The sequence below is a fragment of the Choristoneura fumiferana genome, chromosome 4 (assembly GCF_025370935.1).
Source record: "Choristoneura fumiferana chromosome 4, NRCan_CFum_1, whole genome shotgun sequence".
NCBI classification, from domain to species: domain Eukaryota; kingdom Metazoa; phylum Arthropoda; class Insecta; order Lepidoptera; family Tortricidae; genus Choristoneura; species Choristoneura fumiferana.
The window spans coordinates 1,408,379-1,425,526 of NC_133475.1; the positions used below are offsets into that span (position 1 = coordinate 1,408,379).

Consider the following 17,148-nt stretch of genomic DNA (forward strand, 5'->3'; position numbering starts at 1 on the left):
CCTTAACCTATATCCAGTAGGTATAAAAAGCAAAGCAGTATAAAAATGGTGGCATATAAACAGCCACAGCATACAGAATAAACGTTTTGATTTGGACTGGTTAAAGGTAACAGCTGGACCCAAGCAGACGTCATAAAAACACTTGTAGCCTAACAAAAGCTTAGAAAAAAGCAGCAGTAGCTTTTAGGGACATTCAACGCTGGCTTCCCCCAAACCCCATACTTCCGCGTCGGAGTGGTTTCCGCGCACTTCCGATGGTGTCGGTTACGGGTCGATTGCGTATTAACCAGTGCAAATATGTATAATACATGACATGGTAAAGAATTAATGTTCCCTCACTACCTGTACAACGCTCAAATAATCTATCAAAATTACTTTAAAGAATTGAACAAAAAATTTGGCACTCTTTTACGCTTAACCGGCTGGATATAATAATCGGATGAAATTTGTAATTTTTTATCCCGGTTTTCGTAATTCCCCGTCAATGTGTTCATAAGTTTACTTTTTATGTCATGGTAAAGAACAATCGAATGTTCTCCAACTGAATATACTCACTCTTTGTTCATACTTCTAAATCACATTCAACCACAAAAACTGCGATCAAATCTGTCATGTATCATCAGCCAAATATGTGGTCTACCACCCTAAAGTCGATAATCGTTTGCACGTCATAATACAATTAATAATTTCGTCAAGGGGTACGGTAGACTCGAACGAAATGCACATCAAATTGAAGAGCGTAAAAAAATAGTCAATCTGAGTCGACAACTTGTAGGCGGAAAATTCGGATTATCGAGTATTTTCAATATAAACTTGAATAAATTACTAAGTATATAATGGCGTTGCGAAGTAAACATGTCAATGTCATCACATCAAAGTGGCGTTAGTGTCACGTCATCACGTGTCACAGGTTTGCATTTCGTTCTCAATTGTGACCTCTTAAGGGCCCCACACACGGTACGATTCGTCGATTTTCATCAGATCGATCGTACAGACGAATCGTACCGTATATGGGTTGATTATGAGACAGAGACAGTTTTTGGGCAAATAAAATTTAGGAGAAATATCTACGTGAAATACCGATACGTAGGTTAGCTGTGAAAGCACGTTTGTGATAATATTAAGGCTGGGAATATACGTCAGATTTTTCGATAAGTACGACAGTCTTTACACTGGCAAAAAAATGTTTTCAAACATATTATTATGAGTACATTTTACCCGAGCGAAGCCGGGTTTTCATCTAGTAATACAATAATGCCAATAGACGTGTCTGTCAACTTGAAAGTTCGACTTTAGCGACATATTCATTTGATAGAAACTTGTTTAAAAATTGATAGACCACTTATTTTGCTGATGGTACCGTCTTCGTTTGTCGACACCTATCGCTCTGATCGACTTCGTTGACTGAAAACAGTTGAAAGGCGGACAGTAGCAACAATGGGGCAATCCTGCGCAATCCGTGTCTTAGAAGGAGTACAGAGTATAGACGATTTACTGATAGCGGAAACATTTTATACAGTTGAGTCAGAAGATAAATCATTATCATCATCTCGGCATCATCATATCCAGGGCACAGGCCTCCTACAGAAGGAGAGGTCTTGGGCTTTAGTAGAGAACAGAAGAACTAGTTTGAAAAAATCTTTTATCTCAAATCCATACGTCAACAAAATTACTTAACCCCTTATCTATAAAGTTCACTCAGTAAGGTTTAAGGGTTTGCGAGCTTTTTTAAAAGAAGTGGCGAATAGCAGACAGGCAGTTGTTTCATTCAAATATGTTAGTAACTAATATACCTAGTGCCATCCACGAAGACGCGTGATTTTGTCAAAATTAGCCTTTAATGATATTGTAATAAGAACCACGGCACGCGTCATCGTGAATGACTCTACCTACAGAATTTATCACTTCTTAGCTTAATACAAACAAACGTTGCACGAGTATTTTTGAGTACTGACTGTCGTATGTGTACTAAAGTAAGTTTTGTTAGTAATTTCGATTAGATAAATTTTTTTGCTGAAAGTTTCCTTGTATAGCATATGCAATGAAGTGAACTCTCTGAAATATAAATTACGTAGTCTGTGCCGACCGTGACTCTGACAGAGGCGCTCGCTGCATCATCTTTTATTTTTTATTATAGCTTGGAGTTCCGCATTACTATTAAATAAATAAATTACTTATTCTTTATTACTATTAAATAAATAAATGATTTATTCTGTGTTCCGCACTCATTTCAGTATGCTTCTAGGAGTTGGTTAGGATCGTGTCCGAATTAATAGAGTTTAAAAAGCACACATAATGAATGGTCATTTATATAAGTACCTAATTATCAGTGAAAAAATTTATTAGACGTTTTCTATTTTTGGAGGATTTGAACCGCATAGGTACATATAGTAGGGGAGACCGGGGACAAAAGTAACATTTGGCATTTGTGCTCCGATTACTTAATTGCTATCTATTATGTATTCGCTCAAATGAATATAGCTATATAATACTTTTCTATATACTTTATATATATATATGCGTACATTTTTATTAAATAGAGTTCGATTGTTTATAGTTACAATGCTTTTAAAATAAATGAGATTGTTACTTTTGTCCTCTAGGGGTAGGACGAAAGTAACATGGTTAGAATCGAAAGTAAAACCCATGAAATACCACTTTACTGAAGTGATCTGTATAACCTATGATCACTTCTTCCTGTTTCATGTTAGTTTTGGTACTTTAATGTTTGGATGTTACGATGGTTAATTTTGTCTGCAAAAAAATGCTTCTGCTCTTCATAATCCTAAGTGCCATTTAGACTCGATCCCTTTGAACATTTAGAAAGAGAATTGAGTGTAAGTTAATGATTTTTGACGTACCATATGACCTCAATGCAATTTGTCAGGTTTCTTTGGTCCAGCCCAGGCGTTATGTTACTTTTGCACCTACCCATCCTAGCTTTCTCATTTCATACGTCCTTATTCAACAAATATAATTTTTCACAGAACCCTCTTTTCCTCGTTTCAAGCGGTTTAAAGTTAGAAGTTTTTATAATTCTTTTTTGTCGAGAGGCTCGGTCGTCGACCTCCTCCATTACATGCAATCGTGTAATAAATGGCCGTCGGGTCGCTGTCTGGTCTAATTATGCCGCCATATTTAGTTTTATTTCAGTATTGCCATATAAAGATGGGATGACCATTTTATTGGTACAATAGATAAAACGGGAACTAACTAGGTAGGTACCACCCTAAAGTTGATAATCGTTTGCGTGTCATAAAACAATAATGCCAATAGACGTGTCTGTCAACTTGAAAGTTCGACTTTAGCGACATGTTCATTTGATAGGAACTTGTTTAAAAATTGATTGACTATATTTGGCTGATGGTACGTTGGATGACAGGCTTTTTTATAATAAACAAAGATAGGTAGGATACAAAAAATTGCCCTCAAAATCTGCTTGGTTCTTCAAAGGTGGCGCCTAGAAACACTCTAGATTCGATGTTACCACAGTTAAATCAAGCAGTAAATCAAATGAAATCATACCTAGCTTGTTTAACAAATATTTCCGTGATAAAGTGTGAAATAACAAGCAATATTAATATGACGGTGACGGTGCCCGTAGACGTCACGGTGGATTTATAGACGAATCGAAATGTAACTGCACCTTTGAACAGCCGGTTTTGAGTGATTAAACAATTAATCCATGCAAATTATAAAATTAAATGATGCTGAAAATTGAGGACGCAGACAAGCTAAGTAAAATAACCTAACTAACAAAAAGTTGGAAAATCCCCCACTATGTCACGAAAGTTCAATATCTCAAAAACGGCTGAACCGATTTTGATATAATATATAAAACATGTCTTATGTCTTAATAAAAATAAATTGAGATATAAAATGATGCTGAGTTTAAAAAGAAAGTAGAGCCATATTAGAGCTCTGTTGAGTGCTCTTTACTATTAATTAGTAGGGAAACCATTGATTAGGACTCTCTATCTTTTGTCTGAATAAGGTAAATGAAACCATAAAAAATAATAATACTTACGCGACATACATAATTTTTATTTTGAAAATATATTTTTATATCCATCTAATCAAATTACAATATTAGAATATTCCTGAGAAGGAACTCTACTTGGGATTTCAGTTTTTGTCCGTATCATACCATGACCGTAACAGCAATGTGCCAGGCAAAAATATAATGTATTCTTTGTATAGAAAAGTATGGGACAATACCCACTAGCACGTTTCGTAACCAACCGTCGCCGTCGCGTGTGGTATATGCGTTTGACACTCCGTCTGACACGTTCCTATTACGGTCATGGCATGATACGGTGTAATCTGTAGGGACCTTTAAATTTAAACACTGCACACTTATTTTGTAAGAGGTATAGGCCGCGACCACACCGCTACTTAAAAAACGGTGACAGTACGGAATCGCAGTGACGCATCGTATGCGCACCGTTTTTATCGCATGCCCTCCACATCGCTGCTTAAAATACGCAGACGGTGCGGAATCGCAGTGACGTGCCGTAAACGTCTCGACTTTTGGTAGAGAGCATGCGGTAAAGTCCTGACGTTCCGTTTGCGTATTTTAAACAGCGGTGCGGAAAGCATGCAAAAAAAAACCGGTGCGCATACGATGCGTCACTGCGATTCCGTAACGTCACCGTTTTTTTAGCAGTGGTGTGGCCGCCCCTTTATGATATCTTATAATTGTCCGTATAGATGGCGGATAACATTAAACTCGCTTGCGCATCAAATGTGGGCAGATCTCGAGATGATTCACTCTATTCAAGTGCTCGATGAAAACTAAAATACAGGCTTGTACACCCAATCGCTATCGAAGATCTGCTGTTATTATATTAAGTATACCTATGAAGTGGATGGATTGTGAAGTAACTAAATTATGGCAAATGTAAATTAGTTTAGTTATAAAGTTGTAACATTTACAGCGCGTATTATTTATTGCCACAAACTTTAAGGGTAGTCCCAATAACGTAAACCTAACGTAACGTAAACTTAATGTCCGAGTGCTGGGCACTGACCCAGTACTTGCCATGCCATCTTTGCTTTTATGTTATTAGCAATACCTAGAGATGACAACAGTGTGTCACTCAGGCATTAGCAAGTCTAACTCTAGGACATTCATGTTTTATTTTAAGCTAAATAATTAATATCTACCCTTTCATTACGGGAAACCAATTAGGGAATAACCGGCGTATAACTACCACAAAGTTTCGTGTCGCTTTGTTTTTGACAAATTAGTGTCATGAAGGTAATCATTTTAATTCCGGTGCGGCCGCTCTAGGGCCGCTCCCACAGTACGGCCATTTTACGTTATCGGTACAATTATTACTAATTACTTAATGCTGAGGTGGTTCAACTGTTTGTTGGTGAATATTGGTATATATGTAGTTAAATAGTTATCATCATCCCAGCCTATATACGTCCCACTGCTGGGCACAGGCCAAAATAGACATATTTTGAGTAAATATTTAAAACTATTATTTAAATTACAGTATATACCTATAAATACGTGTTGTAAAACCATACAACTACTTAGTATCCAATGCGTTATTTTTTATGTAATTTCATAAGAACAGCACTGCTTGAACCGTGACAACACTATTGCATATTATTCTGTCAATCTTAATATAACTTTGCTTTAAATAGATTGGACAATAAAATTCATGTAATGTTGGTACACCTATGTGTGATTCACAGATTGATATACGTCTGGCGGTTGTATTCTATTCGTAACCGTCAATACGCGATCACGATCAGACAATACCATGGTAAACAATAGCTTGCCTACTTGAATAATGAATTCAATAAAGAATGTGCAAGGAAAATTAATTAATAATGCTCTTGCTATGGAGCTGTTGAGCTTCAATGCTACATTTGTGCAGGTTTAGATAAAGAGCTCGGCGATTAGCTCATTCCAGACTATTTCCTGCTAAATGACTAATAAAACCACTAAAGTCAAGTTTTGAAAATATCTTTGTCTGAAAAGTCTAATTTTGTCACGTTCTCAGAAAACCATTTGGTTAGTTAAGTACATTAAAAACAAAATAACTTCACTGTTATTCATTTCAGTGACTCACGGTTTGTAGAATCGTGTCTGCTTTATTTAATAATTTACACAATGTTTGACTGTTAAATTAAATCTTTAATTGCGATGAAAATAGCTTTTTCTGCGATTCTTTTTAAAAATTAAACCGCTGGATGTAAAACGTAATGGTTACAAATATTCTCTTTGGAAGGATAACTTTTGAAAATACCTGTTCCTAAAATATCGAATTATTTCATTGGAAAGTTTATTTTTTTATTATATATTTTTGCGTTGACTTAGAGGTTTGATTTTTTCATGAGCATACCGGAATTTGATATTAATTTTGGCTCTATACCTCCACGCACGAGAAAAGGGGTCTTGAAACGTACAACAAAGTGATCTCTAAGGGTTCAATTTTGTCTTATAGTTAGTTATTAGTGCCTTACTCTTACTTTAAGCTATCTTTCTATCTCCCAACTATATATTACTTCATCATCCCAGCCTATATACGTCCCACTGCTGGGCACAGGCCTCCTCTCAGAACAAGAGGGCTTGGGCCATAGTTCCCACGCGGGACCAGTGCGGATTGGGAACTTCACACGCACCATTGAATTGCTTCGCAGGTTTGTGCAGGTTTCCTCACGATGTTTTCCTTCACCGCAAAGCTCGTGGTAAAATTTCAAATGTAATTCCGCACATGAATTCCGAAAAACTCAGAGGTGCGAGCCGGGGTTTACACCCACGACCCTCTGTTTGAGAGGCGATAGGTCAAACCACTAGGCCACCACGGCTTTTTTCTAAATTATTTCTAAATAAATATATTACTTACTATGTTTAATTTACAGGTAACTATTATAACGTGTTTTTCTTGGCTTAAGCTGCAAAAACTGAACACGTGTCAAACGTCTTCACGGTTCGCAGTCACGAGATAAACGCACTTGGAATAACTTAATATTTAAATACTATGTATTTTAAACTTTCTTTACACAGTTCAAGATACAAATTTAAGTGTATGTGTAATTGCGCTAACGTCTCATCAAGATCTTGTCTTTGGCTTTAAATTAATATAATTTGGCAGCAACGGGGATTTTAAATTGCAAAAGATGATGTTATTATTATTATGTTTAATTAAAATTTTAGCATTAAATCTGTGTATTTACACTTCTATATAAACTTAAATATTATCTGTGTAGTACATAATCTCTATATTAATATTTGCAAGGTTTTTTTTAAACTGGAATACTTAGTTTTGCCATCATCTTGGCTTATGTACGTCTCATTACACGGCACAGTCCTCTCATAAAGAGGCTTGGGTCCACGCGGGGCCAGTCCTGATTGGGAAATTCACACACATCATTCCTTCACCGTAAACACACACAAACATCACGCCTGTACTCCCAAATGGGGTAGGCAGAGCACACGAAACGTTACCGCTTCGGAGCCACATTTGGCAATTTTAGGTTTAAAGTTTGACAAAAAAAGGTACAATAGTGACAGGTTGCTAGACTTTCGCCTACGGTATACCTTAACCTATATCCTTTGTCGCCTTACGACATCCACGGAAGAAATGGAGAGATGTAATTCTAACCCGACACCACATGGGGAACCATAAAGCTCGAGATAAATTGCGAATGTAATTTCGCACATGAATTTCGAAAAACTCAGATATGCGAGCCCCGGTTTGAACCCACGATCCTCTGCTTGAGAGGCTCAACCACTAAGCCACCACGCCTTTTTTATTTTGTCCATCACAATTTAAAAACCAGAACACATTCGGGAGTTGTTTAATAAAACTTCACCGATCTTGTGCACCTACCTATCATATTCCCAATTAATTTTATGACGGGCACTGCACATTCATAAAATAAAGAAGTGAACTTTTCCCTTTGTTTCATTGTTAGCATGTAAGCGGATTTCTGCGGAACCGATAAAAAATCCTTTCGCTAATGTAAGTTACATTAACTATTTATTTTAATTGTTATCATATTATCTAAGTTAATAAGAACTAACATAGGCTAATTTTTATCCCGAAAAGTGTAAATTCCTGAGGGACGCACACGAAATTGCGAACAGTATTAAAAATCGTGGCAAAAACAAGACAAAGTTAACCTACAGCTACAATCATTTTTACAAGATACCAGAGGACACCATATTTACCAGTCCGATAAAAACAACATGCTGCAATATCGCCCCGATAAGGGTGTCACCTGAAGAGTCCTGCAGGCTACTGGAGGGTGCAGATAACATTAATATATTACAATAGCAAAATAGAGGGGGAAAACTACGCCTGATGCCCCGCGGCCAACGGATATTAAAAAACCGGCCAAGAGCGTGTCGGACACGCCCGAAATAGGGTTCCGTAGCCATCACAAAAAACTAAGTAATATTTTTCTAAGGATTTCGTATTTTGTACGGAATCTTCCAAGTTTAGGTATATTTTACACCTTAGGCTGCTAACTCTTAAACTTCTAATAATTCTCAAGAAAACTTAACCGTTATAGTTTTCCTTGTAAGTTTGATATACTTACTACCATCATGAATTTTTGCAAATTTTTCCACACACCGGCTAAGATTTTAGAGGGGGGGGGGACGCTTGATTTTAATGAAGATTTGCACTTTCAAGTTCAATATTTTGCAAAAAAATCACTGAATCGAAAAATCATTTTAGAAACCCTCTAATGGTTTTAAAATACCTATCCAACGATACCCCACACTACAAGGTTGGATGAAATTTTTTATTGTACCATTTTGTCGGCATAGTTTACATACATATATGTTTGTGCAAAGTTACAGCTTTCTAGCATTGATAGTCCCTGAGCAAAGCCGCGGACGGACAGACAGACAGACATGGCGAAACTATAAGGGTTCCGTTTTTGCCATTTTGGCTACTAAAAAAGTATGCCGTAAACGTCAGGACTTTAACGCATGCTCTCCACCAAGTCACGACGTCATTGCGATTCCGCACCGTCTGAGGTATTTTGAACAGCGGTGTGGAGGGCATGCATATTCCAAAATATGCATTTTAAGCAAAGGCGTTTCAAAATTATGTATATGTGCTTTAAAATTATAATGACCCATTGAAAATAATATTTTTAACCCAGGACGCAAAAAGAGGGGTGTTATAAGTTTGACCGCTGTGAGTATCTGTGTGTCTGTCTGTGGAACGGTAGCTCTTAAACGGGTGGACCGATTTGAATGCGGTTTTTTTATTTGAATGCAGGTTTTGAAGTGACAAAGTCGGGGGTTTTCCAACTTTTTGTTGGTTAGGTTAGGTTATATACATATATTAGATTAGATATAGAGATAGATTGGTACCCCATATATATAGACATCAATAAATAGCTGTACCTATTACGGCGACGGTTTGAGCTGACCGATTACATTTTGCAGTTGGAATTAAACTATTCTTGTGGGAAAGAAGTGCTTATGTGAATCCTTCAAAGAAAAGCTACACTTTAATACCTCAAGTCCTGACACACGGCATGCTTGATTAATATTAACGAGGTATCTATCGATCACTCGCACGATTGCATAATAAAGTGAAGTTCTTGGTGAGAGTCCTCTCGACGCCTTATTTTTTACTCACGACGGAACGGAGGATATTTGTTTAGGGTGAGAGGTTGTTTGTTTCCTATTTAGGTATGTATTAGCTTTTGCCCGCGGCTTCACCCGCGTGTTATTCGGTTATGGCACGCTGTTCCCTCGGGAACTGTGCATTTTTCCGGGATAAAAAGTAGCCTATGTCACTCTCTGGCCCATGAACTATCACTTTGCCAAAAATCACATTGATCCGTCGCTCCGTTTCGACGTGAAAGGCGGACAAACATACAAACACACACACTGTCGCAGTTATAATATTAGTATGGACTTATAGAAGCAGAGACGTGAATGCCGTGGAAGCTTAATTGTTTGACAATGGTTTGGAAATCGCAAAAGTCAAAATATTAAATTATTCTACTTAAAAGTGATAGTGAGTGGTGAGTTTAGTTATGATATAAAATTATTACAGCTTGTGTTTACAGGAGACTATATTGCTTGAAGTTTTGGTGTCCTCGCTGCAGAAGTCCAAAGCTTCGATTATTTTGTTAGTGTGTGTATATTGCGTGACCAGGCGAAGTTTCACGCGAACAGCTCATACATTAACGCGTAAATGTCTTTACTATGACACTTTACGCGCATTAAAATGTGGCGGCGTTGCTTTTATTTTGAGTCTATATAAATGCTATTTAGTATGTGTAGGCTTGGGCCGTAGTACTCATACGGGCCCAGTGCGAATTGGGAACTTATTGAGTATATACAAGGTGTTAATTAATTAACTGAAAATCTGAAATAATTTCGTTCAGAAACCACTTTAAACACTTTTACTGTGCTCAGCCTAAAAGTTTACAACTTGTTTACAAATGCAACTTAAGTTATTTGTAAGTAAAATAACGCAAAATAGAAAAAGAGAGTTGAGGTGTCTGAAATTTTCAGTTTAATAATTAACACCTTGTACAGTCACTAGCAAGAATATCTGACATAACAAAGTGCGCATCATTTTGATACGACTCTACTTCTAGAGCCAATACGACCTGTCAGATATTTTTGCACGCTCCACTGTGGCGGATATTAATGCAAGTGTCTGTACAATACGTAACTAGTATTTTTACATGTAAAAAAGTCCTGACTCACGTACTGTCTGACTCATCAAAGCCCAGCATAGATAGACTAGGTATACTCTATTAATGATATAGACAAGAAAGCGGAGTTTAGAATGTTTTTTGTGATTGAGAGTTCGGGAACCATTTTGGGCGAGCGCGATCTAGTTAATTTACAGATGTATAATCAGCAGCAGAAGTTAGATGAGCGGTTGCGGTGCTTAAAATGATATAAACACTCTTTTGTTACCTTCGCAGTAGAGTCGTGTGTTGATCATTTTGAGGACTGTAACCGCTCATCCACTTCTGCTACTGACTTTATAATTACGGGCTAAGATGCTATTCTATTGTTTAGAACGTAATTTAATCCATTTCCCTGTTTTTGGTTTTACTCGTACCTATGTCAAAACTCTGATTAAATAAATACCTATTGATTGCGGATTTGACAGCTGATTTGACATTAGTTATTGTTACCTATTACTATATTTTAAAGTTATTTGGCGGTCTGTTCCACACTTTATTGTTTCAGTTTCTGATTTATTTAAACAAACGAGCAAACTATTACTTGGCAGTGGTAATTTTTTTCAACTTTATCGTAGGTGAACCTGAATCTGAGCGTACAGTTATGTAGGTTTAAGTTTTTGTTTCAGATTTTTAAATTATCATATAAAAAACAACTACCGGCCTATTCACGAGAAAAGAAGTGCCCTGAATTTAAATGTTATGTGCATGAATACTTCAATAAAAAGTGTGATCGAAATCTATTCACGAAAATCCATCCCACCCAAGATTAATTTCATCGACTATTACGAGTAATTGGACGAAACAACTACTTAAGTACAATCATCCGAACTTCCAAAATACTAAATTATTACATACCTACGTGATAGTGTTACGAATAAAGTTGTTTTATAATGGTGTGGTTTAGTGCTGAGAAAACATAATTTTAGATTTGACTTTGACTTTTACTAGACTAATAAATAAAGACAGCCATTTTTATTCAAGAAAAATACTGTGAAATAGCTTTATTATACGTTTATTTTGGTATACTTTAATCCATAGATGTTGTAAAAACATAGGTAAGTACGCGATTTCGATTGTTGGCAATTTATAAAAACTGATTCTAAAAATTTGAGGACATGAAGTATTACCTACGGGTAATTACTTAATTAGATCTGTAAAACATTACGTTGGTAGAAATATTTTTTTTTTATATTAATCCACGTACAGTCGAGGAAACCGCGTACCAGGGTGGAACCTTTTCATAATCATTTCGCGGCTTTGATTTATGGATGTCAACGTGACATTAGTAACACCAAGGTTCCAACGTGGTACGCGATTCAGTTTCCTCGACAGTTTAAACTTGTAAATAACGTGTGTTAAAATTAATTACTCATCGAAATAAACTTATCTGTCATCTTCTATTGTCAGTTTAAAAATCTTTCGAAAACATTTCTGCCTCCCGTTCTTTGTTTGTTTATATTCTTTATTGTACAAAAAGGAAATACAAAAAAGTTACACAAAGAAAAAGTTCTTAAGTGCGAAGGCGGACTTACTCCTGAAGGGATCTCTGCAAGTCAACCTTTGAATGGTAGAGAGGAGCAATTAAATAGGCTTTGAAACCAAACCTGCAGTTCTCTTTTTCCTAAGTATTGCATTTGCAAGGTATATATATTCAAAACTTTTTTAACATACAAAATCGCGATATTTTCTAAAAAATAGGTAAAGGACTCACCATATTGTCTGTCAAGGTATTCTCGTCGTGGAGTAAACAAGAGCGGGTTTGGCGTGGCGAGCTCGCTAGGCAACGCGCCGGGCCGGACTGTGCCGTGCGCCGGCGGACCCGCCTTATATGCCGCCTTGCCTTCGTATTCTGGCTAGCCGGAGACATAGCGAGATGGGCTTGACAGCACCCGAAAATAATCCAACGATAGCTCCTCGCTACAGTCGCTCAACCAAATCGTAAACGAGCCAGTTATTTGCTTAATTTATTTCCACACTTAAAATATAAAATTGCTCATCTAAAATATAAAATGGGTAATAAAAAAGCAAAATTAAAGATTTCGAAAAACCCCACGAAGATAAAGAAAAGTGATCTCTGAGTAAAATAGTTTTATAATTTTAATAACAAGGGTAGATCTCACGCAAAGTTTGCCATATTATAAACAATTAAGTGTAACTTTTTTAATCCTTCCTGTTCCTACCTTGTGAACCATTGGTTTCTCATACATATTGATACAGACATCACAATATCCGAAATATTCGCTTATTAATTAGTTAAAAACTCAAGAAAATCCATCAGGGCTGCCATTACCTGCCCCAAAATGAAGTAATAGTTTGCAGTGTAATTTGTGATCGAATAAAATTGTATTGGGAATTTGGCGATGTACTTTAAGAGAGAAAGATAGTTAAATGCTCATGGTAGCTTTTCTTAACATTTTAATTGAAAAAGAACAGAGAGATGGTAATGGCAGCCCCCGGTATAGATACAGCGTTCCAGAATAAGGGCGCTGAATCATGCCACTGGTTTGTCAGACGAAGCTTATCCGTTCTAGCCTAGATATTTATTAAGAAAATATTAAGAAAATACAAAATATCCATAGGACTAAAACTACTATTAAATTAAAATAACTAAAACTAAGACTTTAATTAAAAAAGAGAGGTGGGCCTCTTGGCATGGTGCCCATCACGCAGGCAGACAGAACTGCGATTGAGATCTTTGCGCGAGAAAGCTGCCGGCGCGAGGGTTGCCTGTGGCCTCCCTTAACCTATTGCTGAGCTCCCTGTGTAGCTCCAGCGCACCCTTACCCCAAGGACCTAGAGTCTCGACGCCGAAAGCAAAGAAATGATATTGGGCGCCGAGACAGCTATATTTTGTGACCTTGAGGCGTTCCCGGGCGTCTGCCGCCGCCCCCGCACATTTGGTAGTTGCTGGTAGGTAGGACGCCGGCAGGGTATCTGTACAGGTAGCGTCCCACACCAGCGCACGGCCAGTCTTCCAGGGTATCAACGACATTCCGTCAGGGCGCTTGCCATCGCTCCGTACAATCTGGGGCTCCAGAGCAGCGGGAACGTTGGCACTAACGAGCGCCCTTCTGAGAATGTCGTTGAGAGCGGCGTGGCGGGACAGGCGGCCGGCGCCCGCGGAGCAGGAGAGGCCATGGTGGCCGAGACCGTCCACTGGAGCCCCACAAGAAACACAATTGTGACTTGCGCAGATCCCAACTCCCAGCCGGAGACCAACAGCTATGCGTAGAGTGTCTGGGTCGATAAAAGTTCCAGTGTTGGGCGAGGGGTATGCATGGAGCCAGTAACCAGATTCTGGCTTGGACACAGCTAACAGTCTGACCCGGTCCCTGCCTGTTGAAGGTTCTACTAATGTCTGTAAGATGGTGACAGAAGCTATTTTGTATCCCAGGCCCTTTGCCTATGTGGTTTGGACGGGAGATTTGGACTCGGTCCAGCTATATATTTAAGTAGCTACCTAAATTTGAGCCTGCCAAAAAGTGTTTTAGAATTTAATGTGTTGAAGAAATCGCTCAGGAATCTGTAGTTTAATTCTAACAATTGACTGGCAATGAGTGCACCCTGTCCTGTTTTGTCCCTGGCTTGTGAAAAGGTTGCAAACACTTACCGAACTGATTCGTGTTATATTACCGAAAAAAAAATGGAAATCATGGTCGGGAAGGACGAGTTTGTGGGTTTGTCGGATACTTTTTGAATATTGTATAAATCTAGGTTCTACTCAAATTCAGCACAATTTTCATCACTTTCGAACGAAATTTTGAGTGATGTAACTTGAAAATCTGAAAATGCATTGACAATTTGGGGTAGTTTTTTAAAAAAAGTGGCATTTTCTTGTGGTTGGGTTAATTCGAATGAACACACTTTTGAAACGTTTTTCAGGACATTCGCTGTTGATAAGTCTTGGTTGATACCACTTCATAGGTGCGACTATACAGTATGTACATGTAAGTATAAGTCCCTATTTCTCTTGGTCACGTCAAAATTTGAGATCGACTTTACCAAGTGAATCCATTTTTTTAAGTGTTACTTTGTAGTGGGTACGGAAAAGAAAACTAGAAAGTAGCACAGAAAAATATAAATAAGTATACGAAAACTTAACGACTATATCCACTTTTCTAATGAAACCTTAGGGCATTAAATTATAACTTTTTGGATTAGAGCTGATAAGAAAACTGAAATTTAGCGAGGGTTATTTTTATGCAACCACAATGAAATTCACTTGTGCTACGGATATTTAATAAAGTTCGGATAATAATGCAATGTAAAAAAAATAGTGAACACTATCTGTCATCTTGCGTATGAATGTTATAGTTAGCTTATTTATATGTTGTTATGGTATCTATCTACCTATCTATCTGTTTAGATTTGTTGTGTATGTGTTAGTTTTATGTATTCTTGATACTGCTCTAATCTACTGTAAATTGCACCACCTGCTAAAATGTATTCCTTATTTCTGTCCATTGTAAAGGTTGCCTGGAAGAGATCGCTCTGAAGCGATAAGGCCGCCTATTGCTTACCTTAGAAAATCTCTATGTATATACTTGTATTTTCTGTACTGTTTACTGTATTGGTGTGCAATAAAGAGTTATTGTATTGTATTGTATTGTGAACAAACAGTACAGTAAGCAAAAAGGTTTTTTTTTTGTTTTTAACTATTATCTAGTACCAGTTGGTACACAGTTAAAATGCAATAACAGTTAATTAGTTCAATCGATACACGACATATGGCGTGGCACTTATTTTCAATTGCAGTGGCACAACGCAAACTAATGTATCACCCATTTGCTGTACCTACTGGCCACTACGATATTCTGTCTCTAGTTAATCAACGATTGAACAATATTAAGAGGCTAGGCTGCAAAATTTATTTGACGAAAATTTTAAAAACCCAGAATTAACAAAACGCTGGCCAAGTGCAAGACGGACTCGTACAACGAGGGTTCCATACAAATTTGTACATCGATGAATAAGCAGGGCTACTACGAAATTCGAAGTATCATATCATCGTACCGTTCCTCTCACGCTCGTATTAAATAATATAAGTGTCGGCGGGACGGTACGATACGAGCTTCGATTTTCGAATTTCGTAGTAACCCTGAAGTAATCAAGTGTTGGTGTTAGTACCTGTGCTATGCAAAATTTGGGGTGATTCTAGATGATTCCTGACGTACACAAAGGATACTTTTATACCTTTCAAGTTTCCAGGACAAGCGGATGTTTTATACGGAGGGCTGGACATGTATAAAAGAACTTAGATAGCTAGTAGTACTTAGTTTTTGAATGATACTAGAAGATCCTTTGATTTTTAAAACACACCACAAACAACCTGTTTGTCAAGCTTCTGATATCGGTCAATCAATTACTATTACCGGTAACCCAATCCCAAAGTCCATTTCCAATCCAAACGCGTCAACCCTATATTTGCCGTGCGTGACTAACAAAATAAATAATATTTTTACGTTTTCTTTCAATATACTTACAATTTTAGTCCCATTGAATGGACAACTAAAGTCCAAATTAAAATGATTGTGAATTGGAAATACACCCTTGTGAAAGCCACTATTATTCCTTATAATTAACATAGCGTCTGTCTGTAATTTAGGTGTATTGTAATAAATTTCTGAGTGAATGTAGGACATAGTTCGAGGGTTCCTAGCCTAGAATTTAGGTGTGCGTCATGCCTGTGTTACCAGCCTAACCCAAATGCTACATTATATTTATAATACCTGCCTTCCACTTTCAGCGGAGCCAATCCTATATGGTCTCTATTTAATTTGCAAAGGACAGCTCTGTTCCTATTGCCTGTCTTTCAATAGAATAAAAGTAAAATCATTCATATTCATATTTATTCACTCAAATTCATGCTCATTACATTATTAGATGGTAGCTTTACAAGACCACCTACCATCGCTTCGTGAATCGTTTTTAAAACAAGCTTTTATTTATGTTCTAAAACAAAAAAAAACCATTAGGTACCAAATCAATCAAATCATTTTGATACTAGCTGTTGCCTGTTGTAGAATTCGTTCATCGCTATCCCGTGGGAACTGCAATTTTCCTGGATAATAACTATCCTATGTCATTCCCGGGACTCAAGCTACCTATATACCGAATTTCATCTAAATCGGTTCAGTGGTTTAGACGTGATGAAGTAACAAACAAACAGACTTACAAACTTTCGCATTTATAATATTAGTGAGATTTCCCTGCCAAGTATACGAAAAAATATATAGTTAACTATACGAGTGGGTATATATTTTTTCGTAATGACTCCCTCGGCCCTTGATCTTTTTATATACTTACTGTACAATGGTTGCATAACAACGCGAATATAGTCAGCAATAAGTCTTATATTGAAAATGAGGATTTTGACTAAAACTTCACTAGAAGATCATCTACAAACAGTAGGTACCTAGACGCAAGCAAGGCGTGTCGGGCAGTGGCCTG

General features: G+C 37.3%; 1 protein-coding gene across 1 annotated transcript in view; it reads right to left on the minus strand.

The window, feature by feature from the left end:
- The window catches only part of LOC141427257 (tubulin alpha-1A chain), a 31,384-nt gene extending 18,866 nt beyond the window's left edge, over window positions 1–12,518 (minus strand). The window contains exon 1 of the mRNA XM_074086513.1: window positions 12,410–12,518. Coding sequence (XP_073942614.1) covers window positions 12,410–12,412 — 3 coding nt within the window. The 5' untranslated portion in view covers window positions 12,413–12,518. The remainder of the gene's footprint in view (window positions 1–12,409) is intronic.
- Window positions 12,519–17,148: the final 4,630 nt, after the last annotated feature.